Source organism: Aquila chrysaetos, chromosome 25 (assembly GCF_900496995.4).
Source record: "Aquila chrysaetos chrysaetos chromosome 25, bAquChr1.4, whole genome shotgun sequence".
NCBI classification, from domain to species: Eukaryota; Metazoa; Chordata; class Aves; order Accipitriformes; family Accipitridae; genus Aquila; species Aquila chrysaetos.
The window spans coordinates 5,500,153-5,523,807 of NC_044028.1; the positions used below are offsets into that span (position 1 = coordinate 5,500,153).

At 46.6% G+C, this 23,655-nt stretch overlaps 2 protein-coding genes and 1 long non-coding RNA gene across 9 annotated transcripts in view; 2 read left to right on the forward strand and 1 right to left on the reverse strand.

The window, feature by feature from the left end:
• Nucleotides 1-2,503: 2,503 nt before the first annotated feature.
• Nucleotides 2,504-12,744, forward strand: LOC121232602. The gene is made up of 3 exons (XR_005931400.1): nt 2,504-2,718; nt 11,725-11,843; nt 12,025-12,744. It is a non-coding gene; the product is annotated as an uncharacterized LOC121232602 (long non-coding RNA).
• A 47-nt stretch (nt 12,745-12,791) lies between these two features.
• On the reverse strand, nt 12,792-22,156 carry BRAT1 (BRCA1 associated ATM activator 1). 3 transcript variants are annotated; one of them, XM_030002034.2, is made up of 13 exons: nt 21,870-22,156; nt 21,373-21,527; nt 20,416-20,560; nt 19,137-19,509; nt 18,927-19,046; nt 17,689-17,780; nt 17,313-17,431; nt 16,612-16,798; nt 16,179-16,252; nt 15,499-15,601; nt 15,117-15,215; nt 13,952-14,130; nt 12,792-13,734 (listed from the first exon to the last, which is right to left on the reverse strand). In XM_030002034.2, the coding sequence occupies exons 1-13, from the start codon at nt 22,051-22,053 to the stop codon at nt 13,003-13,005; spliced, it is 2,562 nt and encodes an 853-aa protein (XP_029857894.1). In that variant the 5' UTR covers nt 22,054-22,156; the 3' UTR covers nt 12,792-13,002. The 3 variants fall into 3 exon arrangements, with proteins under 3 accessions (XP_029857894.1, XP_029857893.1, XP_029857895.1); XM_030002033.2 differs by having other exon boundaries at nt 20,416-20,563; XM_030002035.1 differs by lacking the exon at nt 21,373-21,527 and having other exon boundaries at nt 20,416-21,372; nt 21,870-21,970.
• A 499-nt stretch (nt 22,157-22,655) lies between these two features.
• IQCE (IQ motif containing E) overlaps nt 22,656-23,655 on the forward strand; it is a 29,384-nt gene continuing 28,384 nt past the window's right edge. For 2 of the 5 annotated variants that reach the window (XM_030001924.2, XM_030001927.2), the window contains exon 1: nt 22,660-22,831. In XM_030001924.2, the coding sequence (XP_029857784.1) occupies nt 22,790-22,831 (42 nt within the window). In that variant the 5' untranslated portion in view covers nt 22,660-22,789. Of the gene's footprint in view, nt 22,832-23,655 lie in introns of all 5 variants that reach the window. The other 3 variants (XM_041120116.1, XM_030001920.2, XM_030001923.2) reach the window with 3 other exon arrangements.

Here is a 23,655-nt window from a genome sequence, read left to right on the forward strand (position 1 = left end):
GCTTATAGTGAGGGAGAGCACAGACAGAGTGAGCGATGAGGAAACAGCCATACCTTCGCTCTCTGACTTTTTAGGAGGCGAGTTGTTTTATTAAGAGAAGATCAATACAAAGGGAAGGGATAAAGGGAGGAGGAGGTGGTCAAAAATCAGATGAGAAGACAGCCAGGAGTTAGGGAGGGCAGACATACAGTGAATCGGAGGGATGGCGACTGAAGGCTGGGGAGGGAGTGGAAGAGCGCCGGGACGGCCACGCTCCGCATTAGCTCAGCTGTGATTAAAGCTGGTCACAGCAGAGACGTGATGCTCACCACAAGTGGCCTTTATCTGCAGTGAGCAGCAGCAATCATTATTCTGCTTCTAAACTCAGTTGTTTATGCCGAGTTGTGTTTCCTAGAGAGGCCACGATCTGTTGCCTCCGTGTGGAAGGATATAAAGTGTGGAGGTACGTGCCTTGGGTAGGTGAGTGCAGGAAACTTCATGGAGCAGCACATCCTCAGGAGGAAACGGAATGAAAAAAATCCCCAAACCGATGCCTAAGACTGGAACTTAAATGACTGTAGTTGTTTAGCTGAAGAAAATTGTATAGCGAGACACAAATAGCTCCACAAGGAGAAAAGGCAGGTACCCAAGTACTGTTTAAGCCAGAGAGAAGAGACATGGCCTAAACCCACAGCTGCAGGCTGAAGCCAGACAAATTGAAATGAGAAAATAGGCGTTAATTTTTTAAGAATGAAGTTGATTAGCTGCTGGAACAAATTACTGGGAAAAGTGAAAGTCTTTCCATATGGTACTGTTTTCCAATCAAGATAAGATGCCTTTCTGCAAGACGGGCTTCAGCCAAACGTGTGTTTCTGGGTTCAGCAGAGCAAGGATGGGAAGAAATGTAGTGGTCTCTGCTCTGAGAAGCAGTGGAAGGATGCTTTGTGATTTTTTTCTTTTTTTGAAAGAGGTGACTTTGTGGTCCCACCTGGCCTTTAGGAAATGAACTAAAGTCTGTGCTCTGGGTGTGTAGTTCTAAATCCCTCCTGGATAGCTGTGATGGTGCTGCACTGGATTGTCCCCTTCTGAACAGCACCTGGGCAAGGGTGGCCAGAGGATCGCTCAGACCCAGCTTGTCTGATGGTTTTTGGTTTTTTTTTTTTCCCCTGTCCTGCCAGCCAAGCTGGGTTGTTGGTGTGTGCGAGACTGGCGATGCAGACCTGCGTCGGGTCTCTCTGCATTTGTCACCCCAGGCTGACATGAGGCTGCCCGGTGCCCGGCTGGAGGCGGGCGACCCCCGGGGCAGCATCGGTCTCTTTCCCCGAGCTGACGACAAGCGAGCTCTGCGGTGGCAGTCGGGGCCTTTTCGGTTCTGCCACTGACCTGCAGTGTGACTGGGGCAAATCATTTCCCTTCTGACTCCTGGTTTCTTTTTCAGCCTTGCTTGGCCTTTCAGTTTGACCCAGGGCTTCTCCAGGGGCTCTCTGCTGGTAAGATTATACTCTGAATATCTGTGCAGTTATTTTTTGGAAAGCAAATTACTTGCTGCAGGTGTGAAATATTCTCCTGTTATTGGAGTTCTGGCTATTCAAAAGTCAGAGTGTTATTTCTGCATCCTTGTAATATTGAGGCAGTTTCGAAGGGGCCAGGGTGCCTTTTAATTTCAGTTTGTGCTGCCATCACAAAGTGTAAATGCACATGAGCAAACTTTCTTAAAGTTTGGATATTAGTAGCAGTCTAGAGAAAGCAATGGGGATTCATTCAGCCCTTGTCTCTCTGCCGGTCAACCACAAAGCACTGACCTATATTTGGGCAGCACTGCAGAATTACTAGCAGCTACTTTGCTGTTGGCCCTAACGCAATTGCAGCCACAGCTGGACAAGGAGCTGCCTCACCTTTGGGCTGTGCTGTGCACAAGGAGGAGAATTAGGGAATGCACACAAAAAAAATAAGAATCTAGTCTTATGTTGCCGCTTCTATAAAAATGAGGCGGCTGCAAAATTTGCTAGCAGGAACAGGCACGAAAGCCAAAGGGTGAGATCTGCTACATATTAATGGTGATGGAAAGGAAGAGGAGAAACAGGACTGACTGGTTTGCGGTGGAGATTGAGAGTTACCATCCTGGGAGTTACTGGGAGGATGTAGCATGGACCTGTCTGGGGACAGGTTAGCTCCCTTTGCAAGCTGAAGATCTGGTGGTGTGTGTCTAGTAGACAGAGGGTCTGAAGCAGGAGATGAGGAATTACTGAAGCAGGATTTCACCTTGAACAGGAGAGTCTGAGGGACCACATCCGACAAGCCTACAGGAGCTTTGTGCTTCCTCACTGAAATCAGTTGGTTTGGCTCTCTGTGCACATCAGAGGGGGTGAAAGGGAGATGAAATGTTCCTTGTCTCTTCCATTTAGTACCGTAAAAATGCAGTGTATTGTGCTGGTGCTGTGGAAAGGCCACTCCTTTGCCCAGCTGCTGCCCTGGGCGCTACCCGAGCCATCCCCGTTTGCGTGCCAGGATGTGCCCTGGGATGCTGCCTTGCGCCCTATCCATCACGCTTCCCTAAAGAGCCCTATGGATGAACCTCGTGGAGGCTCGGGTGAACAGCGATGCGAGTGTGGTACTCGGGTTTTCCCGTGATTCCCTTGAGAAATCCAAGTGAAGCAGCTCGGATCGGCAGCAGTGAAGGACAGCTTCCTTCCCGCGGTAGGAGGTGGCAGAAGAGAAGAGAGCAGCAGGCACCTTCTGGTAGGTGATGGAGTGGAGGCATTAGTGTCCCTAAGGCAATGCTCGTGCTCAGTCTGGAAACGCACCGGACCAGTAAAATTGTCGCTCTCTGCTGTGTCCTGGCAGGGTCCAGGCTCTATTGGCAGGCTTGGGGAGGAACAATAATGAAAACAAGTGTTTGGCTGGTGTTACTGTAGTGCCACAGACTTTAAGAAACAATAAAAAGAGCCCAGCCCTTCTTTGATTAGTGAGTGCGATCTGCTGCCACAAGCTGATGCTGGAGGAAAAGATAAGGGAGAGAAAAAGAGAACAGCTATGGAGTGAAGATGAAAACACTGGGCAGATCTGCAGGGGAATAAAAGGGAGCCATTTATTTGCACATAATTTGCTAGATCATGCTTCCATGTGCATCCTGGGCAGCTTCTAATCCTACAGGTTTCTTCAGACTTTTTACTGGTGTTAGAGACTCTTGAGAAGAGGCTGTCAACCCACAGATCTAGGCAGTAGCTGGTCCAAATCTGTCTTGTGCCAATCTAAGGAAAATTTATTTTATCCCAAGCTGTGCCCATATGCAGGGTCTTCTTCCCTTTTTACCAGTGATTTCATGTTTGAAGTCTCTCTATAGGAAGTCAGTGTGGATGCTCCGTGATTCATTCCCATGAGGAAGCGTGATTTCAGGTCCCCATATGGTCGCAGAGGCAGAAGAGGGGGCAGATATATATTTTTACAGCAAGGAGAATGCAACTTCAGTGTACAAATTTGGCCTGGCATAGAGGATCTGGGGAATGTACAGAGTGATTCTCAGGTTTTTTTTATTTTATTTTTTTTAAATGATTGCTTCCTCTTGGCTGCTAATTAGGCTTTAGAAACAACGAAGAAGGAGGCTGCTGCCTGAGCAATCCAGCCCAGGCTTTAAACTCAGCCTGGTATCTGGTCTGTGTGTTCCCTGGCGTTCAGCAGAGTCCACTTATTGAGGCCAGCAGAAATAGCATCTCGCTTCCTGGTTTCAGAGGAGGTGTTAAGTAGGACATTGTTAAATTTGGGATTATTAGTAAGAGAAGAAGGGTAGCTATTTCTTTTGAAATGCTTTGGTTTGATAATAGATCTTTGGGCAGAGAGCTGCAAAAAGCTGCCCTTTGTAGAGAGCTAGAGAAGGAGATGTTTGCAGTAAGGAAACTGTCTCTGATGCAAAGAATTATTGGGCAGAAGTGGATGTTTGGGAGCATTTCAAGTTTCTATACATGCAGCCCTGACTGGCACCCAGTCCTGCAGCATTTCAGCCCAAGGAATATCTTGCTGATGTCAGCAACTGGTAAAGGGCTGAGTCATGTCCTGCATTGGCATCTTGGTCTACAGGAATTTGGGGATCACTCTGTGACAGCGCAGGTGGAGGGGTTCTTCTTGGTGGCATCTCTGTTTTAAGGTTTAACGGAGTTTTCCCTGAGTCAGAGACATAGAGACATCAAGTTTCACGTGGGCAATAATCTGATTGGAGACAGTACCCTCTATAGAAATATGTACTCCATATAGAAGAACGGAAGTATGTGAATGAGAGGCAAAGCCCCGCAATGAGGTCTCTGCGTAATTAAAAAGCTGCAATGAGATGAAATACGAGATGGAGAGGAGAGATAGTTGGAGGCGCTGAGAAACAGAAGTGCTTTCAAGTATTTTACTGCAGAGATGACTGGAGAATTTGCCAGGGGCCTGATTTTCTCCTTGCGCTGTCCTTCGCCAGGTGACTCACGCTGTGTGGCCTGGTGGACACCGTCGCTGACCCAGAAACCTCCAAATGCCGATACAGGTGTGAGTGCTAAACTGAGCTTAGGCATAAGGCAGGAGAGAGTCACAGGGCTGCAGAGCTTTAATCCAGAGCTAATGTCTGTGTCTTGTTGGACTGATGCGTGGCTGTTTTTTTGGTTTTTTTTTTGCTTGTGGGTAGACTACAGCCCGCTTTGCTCTGGACTGGGTGATGATCCAATTGTGCCCAGTGATGCTATGAAGGCAGCTAAAGGCCAAGTGCTGTCATTGGAAACCAGCTGTGAATTAATACATGGTGTGTGATTAATCTGCTTTTTAAATGCGTTCATGTCCTGTCGCACTGGCTGCGGCTCTTGTGTCACATTCAGTGTTCTCAGAACATTTATTAGCCTTACAGATCCCTTGATTATTGCTTTCTCTTTTATAATTAAGCCATGAAACTCAGCATGGTGCAGCTTATGCGGTATTAATCCATGCCTGGCATATTCTGCCTGTGCCCTAGCATCAGGCTAAATGCTGGCAGCTGGATTGCTCTCTGCACAGTTGCTATTCTGAAATTTTTTTAATGTGATTATAAAAATCACATTCTGTGTGCATATGGGCAACTCGGGGCTCGCCACTGCCACAAGCAGTAGCGAGAGATGGTCTGAATTCCTTGAAGCAGGATCTGCCCTCAGTAGTGCTGGGAGATGTAGTAGTGCTCCTGCCCCAGGCGCTGGCTGATGCTCTCCAGGTCGGTGCGATTAGCTCTGCTTCAGTGCTAACACAGCCCCGCGTGCTCTGCACTCCCTGCTTGCCCTTCTCGGGGCAAGAAAGTCTGTGAAAATGTGAGTGTCACAAGTGAGTTCTGTTTCACTCCTTTTTGCCCTGACTCTTCTTCGTAGGGGGTTTAAGCTGGACCCAGGATTTCCTGCGAGGCTGCAGCTCCACATCAACTTTCTGTTGGCAGCAGCTGCAATGGCTGTTTGAATAGTTTTCCTCCTGGCTGGTCGCTCCTGCCCCCAGTACGGCAGCTTAACAGTTTGTGTGGCCATGTGGTGAACTGAACAGGGAACAAAAAATATCATAAACCACGTCTGTTTTACTTTTATTGTCCCTCTCCTGGGAATTGGTTGTAGGAGTGACTGCTGAAGGAACTGGAGCTCAGTGCTACCAGGAGGGATGTCCCTGGAATGAGCCAGCACTAGTGTCCCAGCCACTGCTGGTCCAGACATAACAGTTTGAATGCAGAATTCATGAAGTCTTTGCTGGGCTGGGTGTTGGGCCATTTGCCGTCTCTGTTGGGTAAGTCCAAGCAGCTCCACAGCTGCCGCCTCCAAGGCTGGAGATGCAGCACAGAGCAGGCAGTAATGGGCTCCGGCCCCTCTGCCCACATGGCTCTGGTCTCTACATCTGCCGAAAGTCCTACCAAACTTCAGATGTGGGGACAAAGTGCTGGGGTGGCAGCTATCGAAGAGCAAACATGTCGGTGTCCCTCATCTACTCTGGACATCAGCCTGAAAGCCGTAGGGGCCAGGACGCGGGATGCCTCCATGCAGAGCTGAGTGGCTGTGCTCTTCATGGACCGCAGGTGCCGTAACACAGCAGCAGTTCTGCTCTGCAGCGTGCGTGTTAGTTTTACACGTACGCACGCTGCTCGGGTTATCGATTATTACTAATCAAACTATTTCTGTGGAGACCTGAATGCTGATCATCTCAAAGCTTCTGTTTCAAAAAACCAGTGCCAAAAGCAATGTGCAGGATGTAAAGCCGTAGTGCAGAAACTCTTTGAGCTCAGACGTTTCCATGGAGATGGATCTTTGATCTCGTAATAAATAAAGGGCGGAGAAGATGCTCCCAAACTAGGGAGGAAGGCAAGGCAGATCCCTATGGGGCAGAAGTTCTCAAGAGGAATTAGGGAGACAGGAGGTCTCTCTCCTTTTTTTCCCCTCCATGATGCCACGTCTGTAGTAACGGCGAGGTTGAGCTGTCTGCCCGCCAGCGCTGCGGCGTACGCGGAGGACGTGCCTTTCATCCAGCCAGCCAGACGGCGTGCTACACCTTTGAGCTGGCTAATTTAATGCTGCTGAAAAGTCAGACCTTTGTCTGCACAGCAATATTCACCCTGTGCTGCAGGATTTAGAGAGCAGTGACACAGGGGTTTAATACCAGTATGAGACACGCTCGTTTGCTTGACTGTGGTGAAGTAATCTGGGGAATAAGAACAGCTAGGAGAAGTGCTGCATTTATGGATAAAATATAGAGGGGGAAAAAAACCCCACATTTTACTCTGGCATAATGTGCAAAATAGAAGTGTTTAATATGCTGATGTGGAGATAGTGACCAAAGGCAACAGTCAAGTTGGCTTTATCCACGTGGATGAGCTTTGACTGCACTCACGACTCGTGTGTTGTTTGAGCTGTCGGCAGGATCAGGGCTGTTACTCCTGGCACTGGAAATCGAGGCTTCTGTGGATGGAGCTGAAAGAGAATTCATTAGGAAGGGGTATAATGAGCTTCAGTAGTCACTGAGAACTGCTGCTTGGAGTAAATGTGATCACACGCGTTCTGGTAGGATGTTTCACGCCAAGATGCACTGCCTCAGCAGCTGAAGATGATCCCTCGTGTTTGAGTGCTTGGATATGCCCGTACAGCTCACGCGTTGGTATTGCGGCCAGCGTGCGTGCCGAGCTGTGCATGCCTGTTTGTGCTTTTCTCGCTCTGTTTGGCAGCCGGGTGGTGGCTTTTCCTGGTCACTTCTGATCTGTTCACAGGACGTTGACAGATCCATCCCTTTGTCTCCACTACCAGCATGGCCTCAAACAGGTTTTTTTCTGCAGTGTGTAAGAGTACATAGGGTGAGCAAACTCTTGTATACAGCCTGTTGCAATTCTTCCCCCCCCCCCCCCCCCCCCTTTTTTTTTTTAAATGTATCTTCCTTGGATGCATTGAGCTGCTGGTTGTGCTAATTAGGGTCTCTCTACTTTAGGGGTTTGCAATACTCCACCCTGGCAAAATGGTGCTTAAGTACTTCTTATGGCTTCTCCCCACCCGGTCCCACCACTGATTTCGCTGCAGCAAGTGATGCCATCGTGCCTTGCTGGATCCTGGACTCCTTAACAACTCAACCATCACTTTATGTAATTTTAAAGTTCTGGTTCAAATACTTTATTTATAAGGATATATGTTGTTTGCAGCTCTGAAAAAGTTATTATCTTTTCCAAATGTTGCAGAAACCTTCAGTGTTGAACATAGCCCGCAGGTTCACTTTAGAGGCTGACAGGTGGGTTTTTTGTTGATTTTTGTTGTTGTTTTTTCAAATGAACCTCACTGAAAATACTGTCACGTAGCTCCCTGTTTTTCAGAAATGGACCATTTAGCCAAGAAAGCCGTGTTGTTGTCTTATGCACTAGTTCACTGGGAAGAAAATATGTTGAAAGAGCATGCAATATTAAAGATATTTTGAATCAAACACTTCCACTGGTTTCAGTGGAGGCTTTAGTCTTGTTTTCACTGGGCTCTTCTTGTCAGAAACTAAAGCATAAAATATTCTGACAGGTCCAAGTTAGGGTTACTAGGCGGTAATGAAAACAGCATTTTTATCCTCAATTACATGGACAAGATGGGATTGCTGTGCAGCCACAGCTGTTTGTCTCACGGCTGTGACAAGCCTGTACGGATGCTGTCACTTAGCAACCATTGCCATTTGTGTTTTAACTGCAGCTTTTTTGCTGTTGGCACGTAATGAGAGTTGTAATCGCGAGATCAATCCCATCAAGGGTGTTTATTTTTGAGAGCGATGGGCTCCAGGGCTCACCTGTGTCCCTGCCCAGCCTACATAAGGGCTAAATCAGAAGAATTTCATGTGTGATGGCTAACGCAGCTTAATAAGGGTTTATTTTGGTGCTGGCATGGCTGGGCGAAGTCGTGTTTTAAGATGTACAGCCTGGATTTGCCATCTGCCAGACCTGGCTCTGCGGCTCCTTCGTGCTGGTCACAGCCCAGCCCAGAAGCTGGTTCGAGGCCAAAGCTCTGAGCGTGGTGGTGGTGAGGGACCAGCTGGGGCGAGCCTTGATGTCCCTACGCACAGCAGCGCAAGCTCCCTGCTCCCTTCTACTGACCCTGCCTGAAAGCCCAGGGAATATGGGGTCAATGGAGACTCGAAATACGAGGACCAAGAGATAATGAAATGGGAGAATTGAAGACTTGAAAGTGTATCTATCTCTTAAGGGTAATTCCCATCTATCTTTCACTGAAAAGGGGCAGTCCTACCACGGTTCAAGCCCTAATGCTCTACAGGAGCTGTTTAAGGTTGTGGTTTTACTTTACACCTGATCTGGTCTAATCGAGCAATGATGTCCTTCAAAGGGGTGGGTGCACCCTCTGTCCCGCACAGCATGTTTCTGCCCTTGCGCAGAGTCTGACAACTGGGCAACTGCAGAATGAGCTGGGGAGTAACTTGGTTTGGATGGGTTTGGTTTGGACACAGCCATGTGAAAGGCATCTTCGCAGCCCAGTTATATGTTTATTGTAAATAAACATATTAAGCTGCTGTGCTCTAAGCAGAGACTTGGTATTGATGTTACAGATAGAAATACTGTTTTCTTTAGTTTCATTTTGCTTTAACTGAAACAGTTGTGTAATTGCACCTGTAGTATTGCAGGGCCTTTTGAAGTGGACTGCTCATTTCCCCTTCCATCTGGGGATGAGTCGTAAGTGTACCTATGATGTGTGTTTGCAGAACCCCGAATGCTTTCATTACAGCTCTACATCACCAGCTTTGTTCCACCTTGTCCAGACAGACACACTGATTCTTTGAAAGAAAGCCCTTCCATTTCTCTGCATGCTGGCTTGCAAGGTTATAGGCAAGATCTGTCCTGTCTGTGGAGGAGCATGTCTGACGCAGGCTGAGGTCTGGCCGTGTTAAAGTGGTGCTTTATTTCTCAGCAGAGGACAAAACCCACTGCTCTAAAGGGAAATGACACAGACTACAGAGGTGCTGCTACTGATACATTTTTCCATTGTAAATTGCTGAGAATGTTTGCTGTGAAGGTGGTTGATGAGTTTCCTCTCTAACACATGGTGGTTTTCAGAAGCTTTGATAAATATGTGTCGAAAGGTAGAGCAAATTTTATTAGAGCTGGACAAAAGAAATTGCAAAGATATGGATGAATTGATCAGTAATCACAGATCACATATATCTAAGCTAAAGCAACAGCCTTAGACATTTATGGCCCATTTTTTACTAAGTTGTGCAATTAGTATAATTAGGCAAAGACTATTCTTTGGCTTTTAAATGTCCAGTGTATTAAAACAGAAAATTAACAGCCATTCTTCTGGCAGCTTTTATAAAGCTGTTGCTAGTGTAGGGCTGAGCCAAAGATGCTTGTTCTCTCCTTCTCTCCTGTGTCTGAGCAGTTAAAGGCTAAATCCTTTCTTCAGAGCTTTGTTGAAATGTGTTGAAAGCAATTCTAGGAATTTCATACCTGTGTACAGATCAGGCATCAGAACTTAGATTGCGCTGTGCAGATGAAGAGACCTGAAATGAGCTTTGTAATCTTCTTCTTTCACAGTACCAGCCATCAGAGACAAATTTTTCTCATCTGTGACATTCTGCGTTGATACCACTTGTATTGCTAGTGCCTGCCAGCCACAGCCCACACTAAAGCATATGACAGTCCTGAACCTTGGTGCCTCTTGCATTAGAGGCCCGTGCCTGGCCACAGCCTTTGCTGAAATCCGCTGTAGTGCATGTGTGCGCATTGGAAAAACTCTCTCAGTGGTGCCTGCCTCCTGCAGGAACTGTACACAGCTACAGCACTGATGGTGTGAAAGCAGCAGTTTCTATAGAAATCCATCCCAAAAAAGCAGTTTTGAACTTTCTCCTGTGTCCGTAATGGAAGGTCAGGCAGCCCACCCCCTTCTCTAAGTCGTTGAAGTCCTCACTGTGTGACAGGAGCGAGCTGGGTGTGTAGAGTTTATGCACTGTTGTCACGTTGTGACGTGGTAAGTAGCAATAGCGCTTGTTGATGTGAATGTTCAATATGCATATGGGGGTAACAAGTCTGCTTCTCAGGACTGTCTCCTTGAGAGTTAAACCCTCCCCTTAGGTGCACAACAACCACAGCTTCTTAGCAAAAGATACCCCATGGTGTAAATTCTTAACCCAGCAGAAAGCTGTGTGGCTGGGATAAGGACATTGTGGAGGTGCAGAAAAAGCTTTGGTAGGTAAGAAAGAAGTGGGTTGAAAATGAGTTAGCAGTGTAAGTAAGTGGGGCAGGACTTGTATGAGTTCTTACGTGTGCAAAGATGGGCATCCTAGAGAGGGTATCCCAGCACGATGGATGATTCACATTAGTAGCTGTTAGTGCGTGTTTACAAATTTGGTAGCTAAATTTTCAGCTCACAAATGCCACTGCCATCATCTTCTGTAGAAAGAATCATGGGTTTTTTATTTTGCTTTCATCTCCCTCAACCTCTCTAGTCCCTGCCATTTGTTCCTCACACTGCTCAATCTTCATGACCCTTCACGTTTCTCCCAATTATCAGGTGCAGGATGTCAGTGTCAGTCAAGCATCTGTGTTAATGAGACTCTCTACTGTACCTAAAGTGGCAGCAAGGCAATGTAGTGAGGTCGGAAGAGAGAGAAGTACAGAATCAGCTTTGAGTCACCTAATTGCTGGAGGTAGAGACCGGTTTTTAATGAAAGATGAAAGTAGTCCTTAATTCCCCTTCCAAAGATAAGGAGCCCTCCCAGTTTGTTGTACATTTGGGTTTCAGTGTACAAGCATACTGTGTATAAACAAGACTTTGGACTGCAATTAGGCAAACGGTATAAACTTAACAATGTCACCATCACCCCAGCCGATCAAAAAGAAAAAAAAAGTTCCATTAAAATTTAATAGGTCTGGGAGTCAAGAGACCTCAGTAATAAGCAGTGTTTCTGTTCCGTAACAAGTCACTTTTTCAATTTGCTGATATTTGAATAATTCCTTGGAGTCTCCTAAACTGCACAACCCTGAAATCATAAGAATTCTAGTGCTGAACGGGAGGAAGATGTTTACCCAGTAACCTGCTGTCTCCTTTCCTGGAGCATATGTGACCTATTCTCAACATGTAATGCTAGTTTTGGAACTATAATCCCTTCACCAGACAGGACTGCTAAAACTCTACAAACAACCCACGCTTCTTTAACAGCAAATCCCTTCTCTCTCGCTAACCCTTTTAATTTCTGAGAAAAATGCAGTGGCAGGAAAAGACCTGATTTTTAATATCTTCTGTCTTTTGCCAGGTGTAGACCGTGCTCAGGTAGAATTGTGTATCAGAAGCAGAGCTGCCTTCTCCCAATAACAGCTGCTGGTACAACACCCAAGGGCTCTGTCATACATAAAGCTGCGCACAGAACGATAGGTAAGTGTGCTGACTTCATTCATCTTCAACCTCAGCAGCAAAAAATTCAAACTACAACTCACCCTGTTGTACTGCTGCAGGGATAATATTGAAGGAGGAGACTGTAGAAGTTCTCCCACTGTATTAGATGCTATAGCCTGCATTAGCCTAAAATGAGTGTTGTGTTCTTGCCTCTACCTAGGCTGCAGGAGGAAAAAGGATGCTAAGTAACACCACAGTGCTGGAAAGGAATACAGCACGGTTTGACCTACACTAAAGGTACTCCGTTGTTCTTGTTTTTTCCTAGGTTTCAGAAAACTTCTTAGCACATGGCAAGACATTGGAGTAAGTTGCAAACCACAGTCTTCCCTGTGTTTTTAAAAAACTGGCGATTTTCTTCTCAGAAAACAATGTTGCTGTTCACGCTACAGCTGCTGTTTTCTAATTGTTTACCAAAGCTAAGGATAGACCTATTTTTATCATAAAAAGCTGCAGGTGTCAGTTTCTCTTACTAGTTAGAAGCTATCCTAGTTCTTTAGGAATGCAGAAAAGGAGCACTTAAAATTCAGCAAAATAGTCTGGTTTCTGGCTTCAGTTAAAAACAAAGTCAGCTTTTTAGTATCACTGCTGAGATCAAACAAGTATGTTATCTACAGAAGAAAGTTTGTAATGTTAAGGATGATCAGCTTTTGACTCCTTAAGTGCCACCTTCTGCTCTAGACCTCAAAATGCAACAGGGAACTTGACAACTCTTGTTTTTAGAATGGAGATAGGGACAAGGTCAAAACAAATGTCCCTTAAAACCAGTTTTCAATCAGTTTTAGCTACTCTGGCTCTAAAAGGTGCACGCAACAACTTGTTTTCAGTCACTGTTTTGTTTTTAAAAAATGTTTCCTTATGTAGGCATGGTCTGGTGCTTTCTTAAAAGACAAAGGACTTTAAAAAAGAACAAATGCATTTCTTAATGTGTTTACTTTGAAAAACAAATCACAGTTTATTGGAGACTGCAAGTTTTAACAAAAAATTCTTCAGTATTAAAGCTAACAAAACCATCCTTTTCTCTGTTCAGTGTAACACTTCTTTTTATCCTCTCTCAAGAAAGACTTCACGACTGGTAGCAAAAAATTCTCCCCCAGAAGAAAACTACTTAAACACTGCTCCCTCAGAGCAAAAGATGTCTTCAGTAACAGTCAGCTTCATTCTCCTCTATGGTCCCCACAGTAGCAAGGATGTCCTGTAAGAGGGACTGAGGGCTTTTCTCCACATGGTCACTACTTCTATTTAGCTCATCATGTAGCTCTTCTAACTCTATTGCACCCAAAGCTATCATCATGTTCTCTGGATCTTGAAAATCTACCCCATTACTACCATCTGTGGGGAAATTCTGGGCCAGAGAACCCTGCCTTAGCGTCCTTTGTAACCAGGCAATGCCATGTCCTACAGCTGAATCTCCAGTGCCTTGTGAACCCTCCAGAGTACTAACTGGATAGAAATTACTTCTCAAGCCAAGCAGTACATCACAGGCTCTCTGACCTACTGGTTTGTCACAGTCACACAAAGACCGAAACAAAAAGCTGAACAGTTTTGCTCGGCAAAATACCTGCAGTGACTCATTCCAATGAATGGAACTAGTGACTGCAGATGAGACAGGAGCATAAGGGCACTGAGGAAGGCCAAGTTGGCAAATTGTCTGGCTACAGAAAACTTCGATCAGTTCCAAACCACCAAGTCTAACTTCCCAGTCTAAGTCATGCTCCACAGTTTGGATCACTCTAGAGACAAACTGCTCTGTATCTTCTAGCTGACCTGTGCAGCCTTGTCTCAGCCACTTGATGAAGATGCTGATCACAGCCCTCCTAGGAAAGCCCTCTGGGTCCGTTGACAAGATTTCTTGAAGCTTTGCTACAGTGTTCTAAAGGTAAAAAGACAAAGAGAAAGCACAATGAGGTGAGGAACACACAAAGAAACTAGACTTTTTACTTCCGCTGTTCTTGTCTTTTCACTACCAGTTGTGAAATCTGCCTGCATGAGGCTGCAGATAACTTGTGACGAAAGTTATAAGTAGTACAGCACTAAACTGATGTGTAGTTCTGCTTGATTCTGCATTGGGCTACACAAAGTCATCATACCTCTTTATTATACTGATTGCCTACAACAGGTGGCTCTGGAGCAAAGTAAGTAATGAAGGCCAAGTGTCCCACAGCAGTCACAGCACTCGCTCGCACGTAGCTTTCTGGATCCTCAAGAAGATTTTCCGTAAGCCTTGGCACCTCTGAAGACAGGAGAGACTGCCTGAACTCATCCTGGTCTGTAAACAAGACAGCAATCCAAAGAAGCAAGGCTTTATTCTCTCAGAGCATGAAGCTGTTTCCAATGCAAACAGTTCTTTGCGTCATACAAGGATGCCCACTGACTGCAGGGACAGCTGCCAGTGAGCTGAGCCACTGCAGAGACCAGCAGCTGCTCACAAGAGCACAGATACTCTGTGTCAGGCTCCCCATTTTCCAGCAGCTTGGTGACTTTCAGTCAAGCCCAGCTAGACACTGGAACTTGGAAAAATCCATTTACACCGTAAATATTCTAGGGTCAAGAAAAAACTTCTCTGGGCAAGCGGGGACACGCTTTCAGCCTATCAAACTTATGCCTTTGCTTAAAGGAGGAAAAAACAGTCTTCCTTTCATGTTTTCAAGGCATATGACAAAGAACAAGAATGCAACTGCAGCACTAATGCAGCTGAATGTGCTGGATACTTCCTTTGTGACCTGGGGACAACAGGAGTTGGCAACATCCCCCGCTCTTCCAATATCACAGAGCTACTGTAGAAGAATTAACATTGTCTTAGTGCTACCTGCTGTAAAGTCTGAGCTACCAGTAAAGTGGAAAATCAGTAATTAATCCAAATCATGCAAAGCAGATCTAGGCTTTTAGCCTTCTAAATTCCAGCCCCCAGCCTGCTGAGTGAAACCAGACAGACTCCACTACAGAGCAAACTGAAAAAAGGGAAAGTATTATCTGCCATTAAGCATTGTCACCTGCCTTGACATCACCCTCAATTTAACTCACTGAAACTGCCATTAAGGAGGACACAGCAATCTGAGTTCAACAGAAAAGTAGGATCAGTTTATTAGTCTTTTTGTCAGATTTTAGTCATGATCTAAGAGTAAAAATCTTGACACTTCTTTCTTTTCTTAGCCCTCCAGTTACAGGTCAGAGGATGCTTCACCAGCCTGATTGACTTTCATAACATTAAAAGAAATACTCCTCCACTACGAACTGTTAAATCTCTGCGCTTACCTCTCAAGCATTTAATCAGGACAGTGAGGAACTCCAGAGAAGAATCTCTTACTTCCCAGCAAGGACTGCACAAACGCTTCTGCAGCACCAGAAACACATCTGTAAAAGCCCAGTGACAAGCTTGAATGGACATGAAAGGCAACAAACCTTACTGAAGCAATCACTGTACAACCTCTCCATCATTTTATCTGATGCAATCCCTTTTGCTGCTGCTGTGTGCTTCTCCCAGAGTTCTTCAAAGCACTACTCGGACAGCTAAACCTAAACTCACCATAGTTGTGAGCAAATGAATCCTAAGTGCTTTGAGCAGAAAAGGTAGGCAAGAGCAGATTTCATGTATGCCAGTAGCTGCTGTTTGTCCCAACCTGAATAGCTTTGTTACCTTCCAAAATCTTCTCAGTTTGTTGCCCCTGACTGTTGGAGCAGGACAGTTCCTGCAAGCGCACCAACCACTTGGACGTAGCTTGAAATGTTTTCTTTAGAACCTGAAGAAATGTAAAGCAGATTCACTTTACTACAGGAGGAGGCATTGTTGCCTTTATGCTAGATAAAATTTGTTTTATAGCCTCAAACTTACAGAGAAATTCTCAGAGTAAACAAGTACATATGATTCCTTACTTGTAAGCCACAAATAAATGATGTTCATACAACATTCTAACAGACACTTAGAAAATGTCCATTCTCAGCTTAGTATTATGAAGTTCTAGTACCTCCAGCTTTTGATTTGCAGTTGTCATCAGTCACTCGAACAAAACAAAGCAAGAAAACAAAACCCCGTAATGCAAAGAATTCAATACTTAAGGGCCATGCCACGTTGAGTATGTTGGTGCCACTCTTAGATGTGATAAATCCTGTCTTTTCAAGAACACTCAATGTATTGGTCAGTTACTCACTCACTAGAATTTTAGCTATTTCCTGCAAGCCACCCAGAATCAAGACAAGTGTCCTACGTATTCTAATACAAACTGTGCTAAGAAACAACTATTGTTAGACAATTTCTCAGAACTACATCCCACTGGGGCAAGCTAGTAGACTTGGATCTCTCCTTCATTCTATACTCACAGTAGGGCTGGTGTTTGGACTCTCCAGGTATGCCAGAAGGAGATCAAATAGACTTTCTATGAGTGTGTCACTGCCTGAAACATACAAAACAAAAGGACCGATACTGAGAGAAGGAGCAGCTGAATCACAATTCAACTGCTAAAATACAGAGAGACACAGGATTGTAAAACCAGTTTGGAGAAGAAAGCAAATACAGTCCTCAGAGTAAAGGAGAAACATCCAGTTTCTCACAATGACAGTATTATTACCTGCCCTAGCTCATCAACAGAATGTAAGGTTAGCCAAGACAGTAGGAAGAATTGGAAAAAATTAACAAGCTTCAGAACTGGAAGTGGTAGTCTTCATTCAGAAAGATCAGTGAAGGGGAATGAAAAATTCTGCAACTACAGAATAGTCAAGTATTTCCAAAATTAAAGTGCAAAGATTAACTCACCTTTTCGTTCTGAGAGTGCTGCTAGGACATCAAGAGCTGACCTCTGTACTCTGAAGCAATTGATCAAGATTCGGCTTATTGTGCTTCCCAGAGGAGAAGCTGGACTCAGGAAGCCATTACAGAATTGTAATATTGTCATGAGAGAGCGCAGCAAAGATGTATAGGGTAAATCCACTGGCAAACGACTCTAATGGGAGGGGAGAAAGAAAAAAGGGACAAAAGTTTCCAGCAAAAGTCTCAACCGTGCATAGAGAGCAGGATTTTTTGGTCAGAAGGCAGCAAAAATTGCAATTTCTAGTGTGTTCTTAAGGTACCACAATGCTAATAACTACAAACAAATTATCTTCCTCTCTCCCAAGAACTATTGCACAGATGGAAGGAGATTCTTCTAACTGTTTGGGAAAGCAGTTCAATTTATGTTTTTTCACTAGATCAATAATTGCAGTAGAAGTAAGGTATGGTAACAAGGCTTGTGAAGATGGATTTAAAATTAGGTGCAGTCCCTCTTTACAAGCCTCAGTATTCCTCTGTTTTCCTATTTGGAGTCTACTGTGCTAGACTTCTTTAACATATGGAAGCCCTCACTGTCAACTCCTCTCCACATTCTGTTAAGCTGTACTGCAAAAGTTTGCAACCAATCTTAATGCTGTCTTTCAAGGACCGATTTGATCCCCAGGTTATTTTCCTTCTCTGAACGTTACCAGAGACAGCAGCTCCTCCAGATGAGCGAGGGTCTGACACAGGAGATTAGCACAAGATGACCTGGAGGACAGAAGACTTTCAACAGTGACGGGATCGCTAACAGACTCATCCAGCAAACCTAGAGGACCAAAAGAGGGAAGAGCTCAGGTTGTTAGTGAACACAAAGGACTGTTGATTTTTAAAGTTAATCCAGATATTCAGGTGATGTAGTATGAATATCCCTTCAAATGCAACTGTCAGTAGGATGCTGCATTTTGCCACGAACACTGGTACTGTCCTTGACTAATTCTACTCTTCCTCCTCCAGTTTTGTCTGCACCAGACACTTAAAACACTGGCAAGCAGACTAGCCTCTACTTTTCTGTCACAACTGTACCTGCATATTCCAGAGGCTGGGAGGCTGCTCTCAAAATACAGTCCATTGGCTGAAGTAGAACAGTCAGTGCCTGAATCCTCACATCTTGTGGGCTTCAAGGAGGAAACAGCAGTTACCAAAACAAGAACACTTCAATTCCTTCCCAAATATCTGCCCCCAAATGCTGAGCAGAAGAATATTTTTCATGCAGGCTTTTAAACAAGCCAGCAATGACAGAGCAATGGAAGTATTATCACAATTCAAGCCTTCTTCCAAGCCTCCCTGGCTAACTGAAAGCAGAGGGGAAAATGGCTCTGGAATTTAGAAGCAGCCTTATCAAGCTACGCAAATAAAGAGTGGGATGCTGTGTAAGAAGGGGGTTTAGAGAGAGGCATTTCTCATCAACAAAATGGTGTCCTTATATCTTAAGACACAGGTGTTACTTAGCCTGTAAATCAGTATCTATATGTGCTGTATTCATCTTGATGCTTTTCAACTACCTAAAGTGGAGTTATGGAGAAGATGCAGGCAGACTTCTCAGAGGTGCACAACAAGACAAGAATCTTAAATTGCAACAGGGTAGATTCCAACTGGATATATAGAAAATACTTTCCATAGTGAAATGAAAGTGTGTAAGCACTGGAACGGGTTGCCCAGAGAAGCTCTGGAATCCTCATCCTTGGGGATATTTGAAACTTGAATGGTGAAGGCCCTGAGCAACCCTATCTATCTTTGAAGTTAGCACTGAACTGAGCAAGAGGTTGAATTAATCACCTCTACAGGTTCCTTCTAACCTAAGTTATTCTACAACTATTGACATGAGTCTCCACATGCACACTTCTGTAAGAGCAGTGAAAGCTTTTACACTAGGCAGCGTTTTTGTGAAAGCGAAAACTGAACAGAGACTACTGGATTTGACAGGGAGTCAAATCGTGTCCATCTTAATCAATCTTGGTAGTATAAAGTTAAAGGAGTTTTCTATTTCTTCCTGAAATTGGCTGGCTGTAGGTAAGATACAAGTGTATACACATAAACACGATATCAGCTCCCTTCATTTCTCTCTCTTTGAAATGGTATTATTCTTACTATCAATGTCTGAAGTTTGTTAGCTACTGGCATGGTTCTTGCCAACCAGTCTTACATATTAAGGAATATAGCAAAAAATGCAGTGAGGAAAAAAACAGTTCTTGGAAAGACACCAGAAATGATAGTACAGAAACATTTGCAGAGTGCAAAAATCCTGTTGCAGTGAGTCCTACCATTTGTAGAGCCTCAGAATTCCCACTGCCAAAGGACCTGCTTGTACTGGGGTTAAGTGTTCCAGAGCAGAAGTCACTAGTGCCCAAAAACTGCCTTCAGTGTCACGAAACACAGGGGACCTGAGAAGAAAGAAGCGTAAGTAATACATCCTATCAGACGGTGGAAAACAGATATATCTTATCACTGGATCCAAGGTCCCCGATCTTTACCATGCCATGTTAAGCAAAAGATTCGCCAGCATGTGCTGTACTTGAACAGTCTCTTCCGTCAAAAAGGATTCTATTTGCTTTGCTACGCCTAACCAAAGTACTTCAGTCCACGTAGCACGACAACTGCCAAACAAACTAGTTAACAGTTTTAATGACTGCTCGATGTGAGAGGCAGAGCTGGACTGAAGGGAATCTTCTATACGCTTTATAATCATTTGGGCACACGCTGGCCAGTCACAGTCCTTTGTACTGAGAGGTTTAGTCGTTTCAGACTCTACAGAGAGGGTGAGCATGTGCACCAGAAGCTGACTGGCAGCTGAAGCCACAAACAGGCTGGGATCCCCTTGCAGAGTGAAGATCACATCTATGCCCCCTGTGTGAAAACAAAACAAGTCACTGGAGGAAAAACAACATCCTTCCTATTGTGAGGTGGAGCCTTGTTGCACTCCAACCGTATATTATTCTAATTCAAGTACTACACAGCTTTAAATGGTGTTGGTGGGGTTTTTTATACTTTATTTTGTAGTCTCTATGGCGTTTCAAAGTCAGCCAGTCCTTAACAACAAACAAACAAAAAGCAAACAAAAGAAGAAAGTAAAACTGTTTTCAGATCCTCAGGTGTTTTAATAACTCAGGAACACAACAGAACTTCAGTATAACATTAGTAATATTAGGAGAGTTGACAGCACACTCACTGTATTTATGGAAGGAGCCTGTACCATCTCCAGACACAAGCAGTACAAAAAACATGAACAGCAGCAACAGTACTACTTTTCCATCACATGGACAGCAGCGCATGCTGCATGTTAATACCAATCCAGTCTTTTAGGCCGCTCTGTACGTGGGATCTAAAGTTGGTGTTAACAGCAGAATTTACATATCTACATAACAACGAGACTGCAAATGTGTGCAAGTATTAAATGAGCCCCTGGTTAGGTTTTCTGCACTAAAATCATACTGAAACGTACCTTTCCGTAAGAGTTACAAGTAAGAATACAGAAAGCTTTTAATAAGCTATTTTTATCATGTGTTTCATAAGATGTGCCTCTTTCCCCTCTCAAAAGGGCACCACCTTCAGTGTTTGGGGCGGGCGGAGGAAGCATAACTAATTTAACAAAAACCCCACCATCTTTCAATGACTTCAGCACTTTTGACAAATGGTTTATTTTCGTCTTAAATAAATGAGAACGCCGGTCTCTCTCATTTGAGATCTGAGCAACAGACTGGAATGGAAGAGACACAGAGGATTTGGGGAGTTCCCAGTCCTCAAAGTACTCACCACCACTGCAGAGCAAGTGGAGGGCAGGCTGGTGATGCATCATGTTGTGCACACCCTGCACCCAGCCACTTCGCACAGATGCGTCTTCCCACACTGCGCTGTTCAGAGGCCCATCCCTGCCAAAGAGCCTGGCCAACAGCTTCTCCTGCTGAGGCCAGAGGAGAACACACAGAGTAAATGGTAAGCAAAGGGGCTCAAGGGGAGCGGAGAGGGTGCTCTGTCATCCAAGTCATGAGTATCAATACTGTAGTGAAACCTTCTCTTGCTAGAAGTATCACTAAAATAGAAAATTTTCAGAATCCCATGCTTAAACTCAACACATGTTCCTATGATAGAGTAAGCAAGAGAGGTGTTCAAGACCAAAATTGCTTGGTTTTAAGATGCTAGGGACAACATATGTATATATCAGTTCCATTAGACTGCTTTATTCAGTTGTATGCATAAAGGGCATCTTTATGCCCATAAGAGAGCTCTTCCCTCAAAGCCTTTTGGGTTTTGAGTTTGGTACTACAATTGTATTCTATTGTAGAAAGCAGGGCTTTAGAAAGGTCCCTCATTTTTGCAGGGAATCAGAGATTTCCTGTCAACCTACTACAGACGAAAAACTACATCTGTTAGTGCAGTTTAAATCTACAGGATCTGTCCAGGGATACAACATTTTGCAATAACGGCTGTGAAATAGTGTTATCCCATATACTGTTTTGAACTGAAAATGAGAAGCACTACGTATTAGCATTCATAGTACTACTGAGGCAAGACAGAAGTAAGAAGTCATGCTTTACATGAGAACTGAAAAGGAACAGTACGATTGTAGGTCTTCATTACCGTATCACTGTTTGCCGAGTCGTTTGACGCATGCCAGAAACTTTATAAGCAGAATACATACATTTTCAGGCACCCTCCATATAGGAGGAGGAAACAGACACGCGGCAGCAGTTACCTGGGTAGCCGACTCACCTGCAAGTGTTGGAAGCGGTTTTCGGAAGCGGCAAGTATCCCAGCTAACCGCAGAGTAAAGGAGAGGATGCTCGGACTGGGCTCTGGCAGTGCCAGCACGGAGGTGATGAACTCTGTCAGACAGGGGTTGTCCTGCACCAGCTGCACGGTAGAATCTAGCGACCGGGTGTTGCCCGAGAAAAGGCCAGAAAACAGAGGGTCACTGCCAGGACTTCCGTCCCCTCTCACAACTCTAAGGCGCTTGCCTGAGCTGAGCGTAACCCCTCGCAACTGTTAGGGACGAATTTGGGTTCACCTGAAGCCCAGGCACAGGCCTCGAGTACTGAACTGCTTTTTCAGGTGTCACCGAGGGACCAGCAGCCCCGAGGGAGGCTCTTCCCCCGGGCTGCCGGCCTGCAGGCCTCCCTCCCCCTCGGACAAGACCCTGCCGGTCACCGGCGGCCGGGGCCTGGGAGAGGGGAGAGGTGGGGTGGGCCCTGCAAGCGGCGGGGACTCACCGAACAGCGTCAGCTCCTGGAACCAGTCGAGCAGCTTCTCCAGGCAGGTGTCGTCGGAGCCGGGTTGCCGCGGGTCGGCCAGGGCGGCGCAGACGCGGGGCAGCAGGACAGCGCACTCGCGGGTCATGGCGAAGCGGCGGCGGGCCCGGGCGAGGAACCACGGCTTCTGGAAGGACATGGCCATGGCCACGGCCACGGGGGGTGTGTGTGTGCGGGACACACACGACACCGGCCCCGGGGACCCCCCCGCGTCCGCCCCGTAACCAGCAGAAACCGCCGTTACCAGCCGCGGCCGCAAAGCGAGTGTCGCAAAGGTTGGGGCGTGGCCGAGGGGGATAGGTCAGGGGGCGTGGCCCCGGCGCGCTCAGATGGAGGGCGGGCGGGCGGTGTGACGGGAGGGTGTCCCGCCGTCGCTCTAGAGGCAGTGCCCGACGGGGAAGGGGCTGCTCTCAGGGCCGTGCTCCGCCTGCGGTTGTCCCTGGGCAGAAGCCGCTAGCGGGATGGCGGAGCGGAGCCGGCTGCCGTGAGGGCTTCTCCACAGCCCGCCGGGGTTTCCTGCCTTTCGGGGCCGCTTGGTGGCACTCGAGCTCCGCAGCAAGGCCGAGGCCCGCCCGGCTGTGCCCGCAGGCGACGCCGGAGCCGCTGCTAAGCGCCGGCGCGGGGCTACCCCCCCGCCGTCTCCCCGCCGTCACTCTGCGCAGGCGTCGTCGCGCCCGCCCCGCCCCTCCGCCGCGCGGCTGGTTGCCATGGTTTCCGCAACCCGGAAGTGCCGTGGGGGGGGAGGCTGGTGCTCAGGCCAGGCCGCGGCGGCCTCCCCCTGCCCCGAGGCGGCCTCCCCCTGCCCCGAGCCGGGCGCCGTGGCCCGGGGTGGTCCCCGCCGCTCTGCCACCCCCTTAAGGCTTCCCAGCCACCCTCCCGCCATGGCCCGGGGGGCCGGCGAGGCGGCCGCGGAGGGGGAGCTGGTAAGGAGCGGGCCGCGGGGAGGAGAAGGAGGAGGAGGCTGCCTCAGCCGGGGCCAGGCCCGGGAGACGCTCCCGTCTGCCTGCGGGGCCGGGACAAAGCCTGGAGCTCCCTCAGGCTTTGCCGGGCCGGCGAGGCGGTGGCTAGGAGGGGGAGGAGGACAGTTTCGTCCGTCTCCAGCCCGTGGGGTTCTGGATTCTGCCCGTATCTCTCTGGCTGGCTGGTAGCGCGGCGGCGGGGGCGGGGGGGGGTGGTAGCGTTAGTCTCCTTCCCCCTCGGCAGCCAGCTGGAGGTTTTTTTGCTGGGAGCCACCATGTTCTGCTGTCGTTTGTTGCAGGTGGCTCTTGTTGGGCCTCCTTTGCAAGAGCAAAGGGACTATGAACGTTTCCAAAGACCGGGGTGGTTTTGTTATTGGAAGTTTATATCTTGGTGAACGTTTTGTTGTTTACTATCTCCTATCGAGGCTGGGTGCCTTCCACGTTCTCTGATTCTTAATGCGATAGCTGCAGTTACATAGAGAGATCTCCCAGAGAGATAAAAAGGCCTTAAAATATCAAAAATAAGAAGTGTGCTGCAAGGAACATTGCCTCAGGAAATTAAAAAGTGTATGGCATGGTGTGTGAGTTGTGTACCTGCTTGCTCTCAGCCAGCACAAAAAGCTGTTTTACCTGCTTTGTTGCTGTCAATCCCAGCTCCTGTTCTGTCAACCAGGGTTCTCAAAAATACTTCACCCCGCGCTGCCTCTTACAAAGAGATAGATCAGCATCTGTCCAAAGAATGATGCTGCAGCTGTGAGCACCGTGGAGTCAGCAGCAAGTGAAAATGT

Bases quoted from the DNA above. Each gene is read 5' to 3' on its own strand.
- BRAT1 (XM_030002033.2), bottom strand. From the start codon at position 22,053: ATGGCCATGTCCTTCCAGAAGCCGTGGTTCCTCGCCCGGGCCCGCCGC. The intron at 20,564-21,372 runs GTGAGTCGGCTA...CTCTGGCCTCAG, and splicing joins ACCGCTTCCAACACTTGCAG to CAGGAGAAGCTGTTGGCCAG. The intron at 15,602-16,178 runs GTGAGTATAGAA...ACATTTCTTCAG, and splicing joins GTCCAAACACCAGCCCTACT to GTTCTAAAGAAAACATTTCA.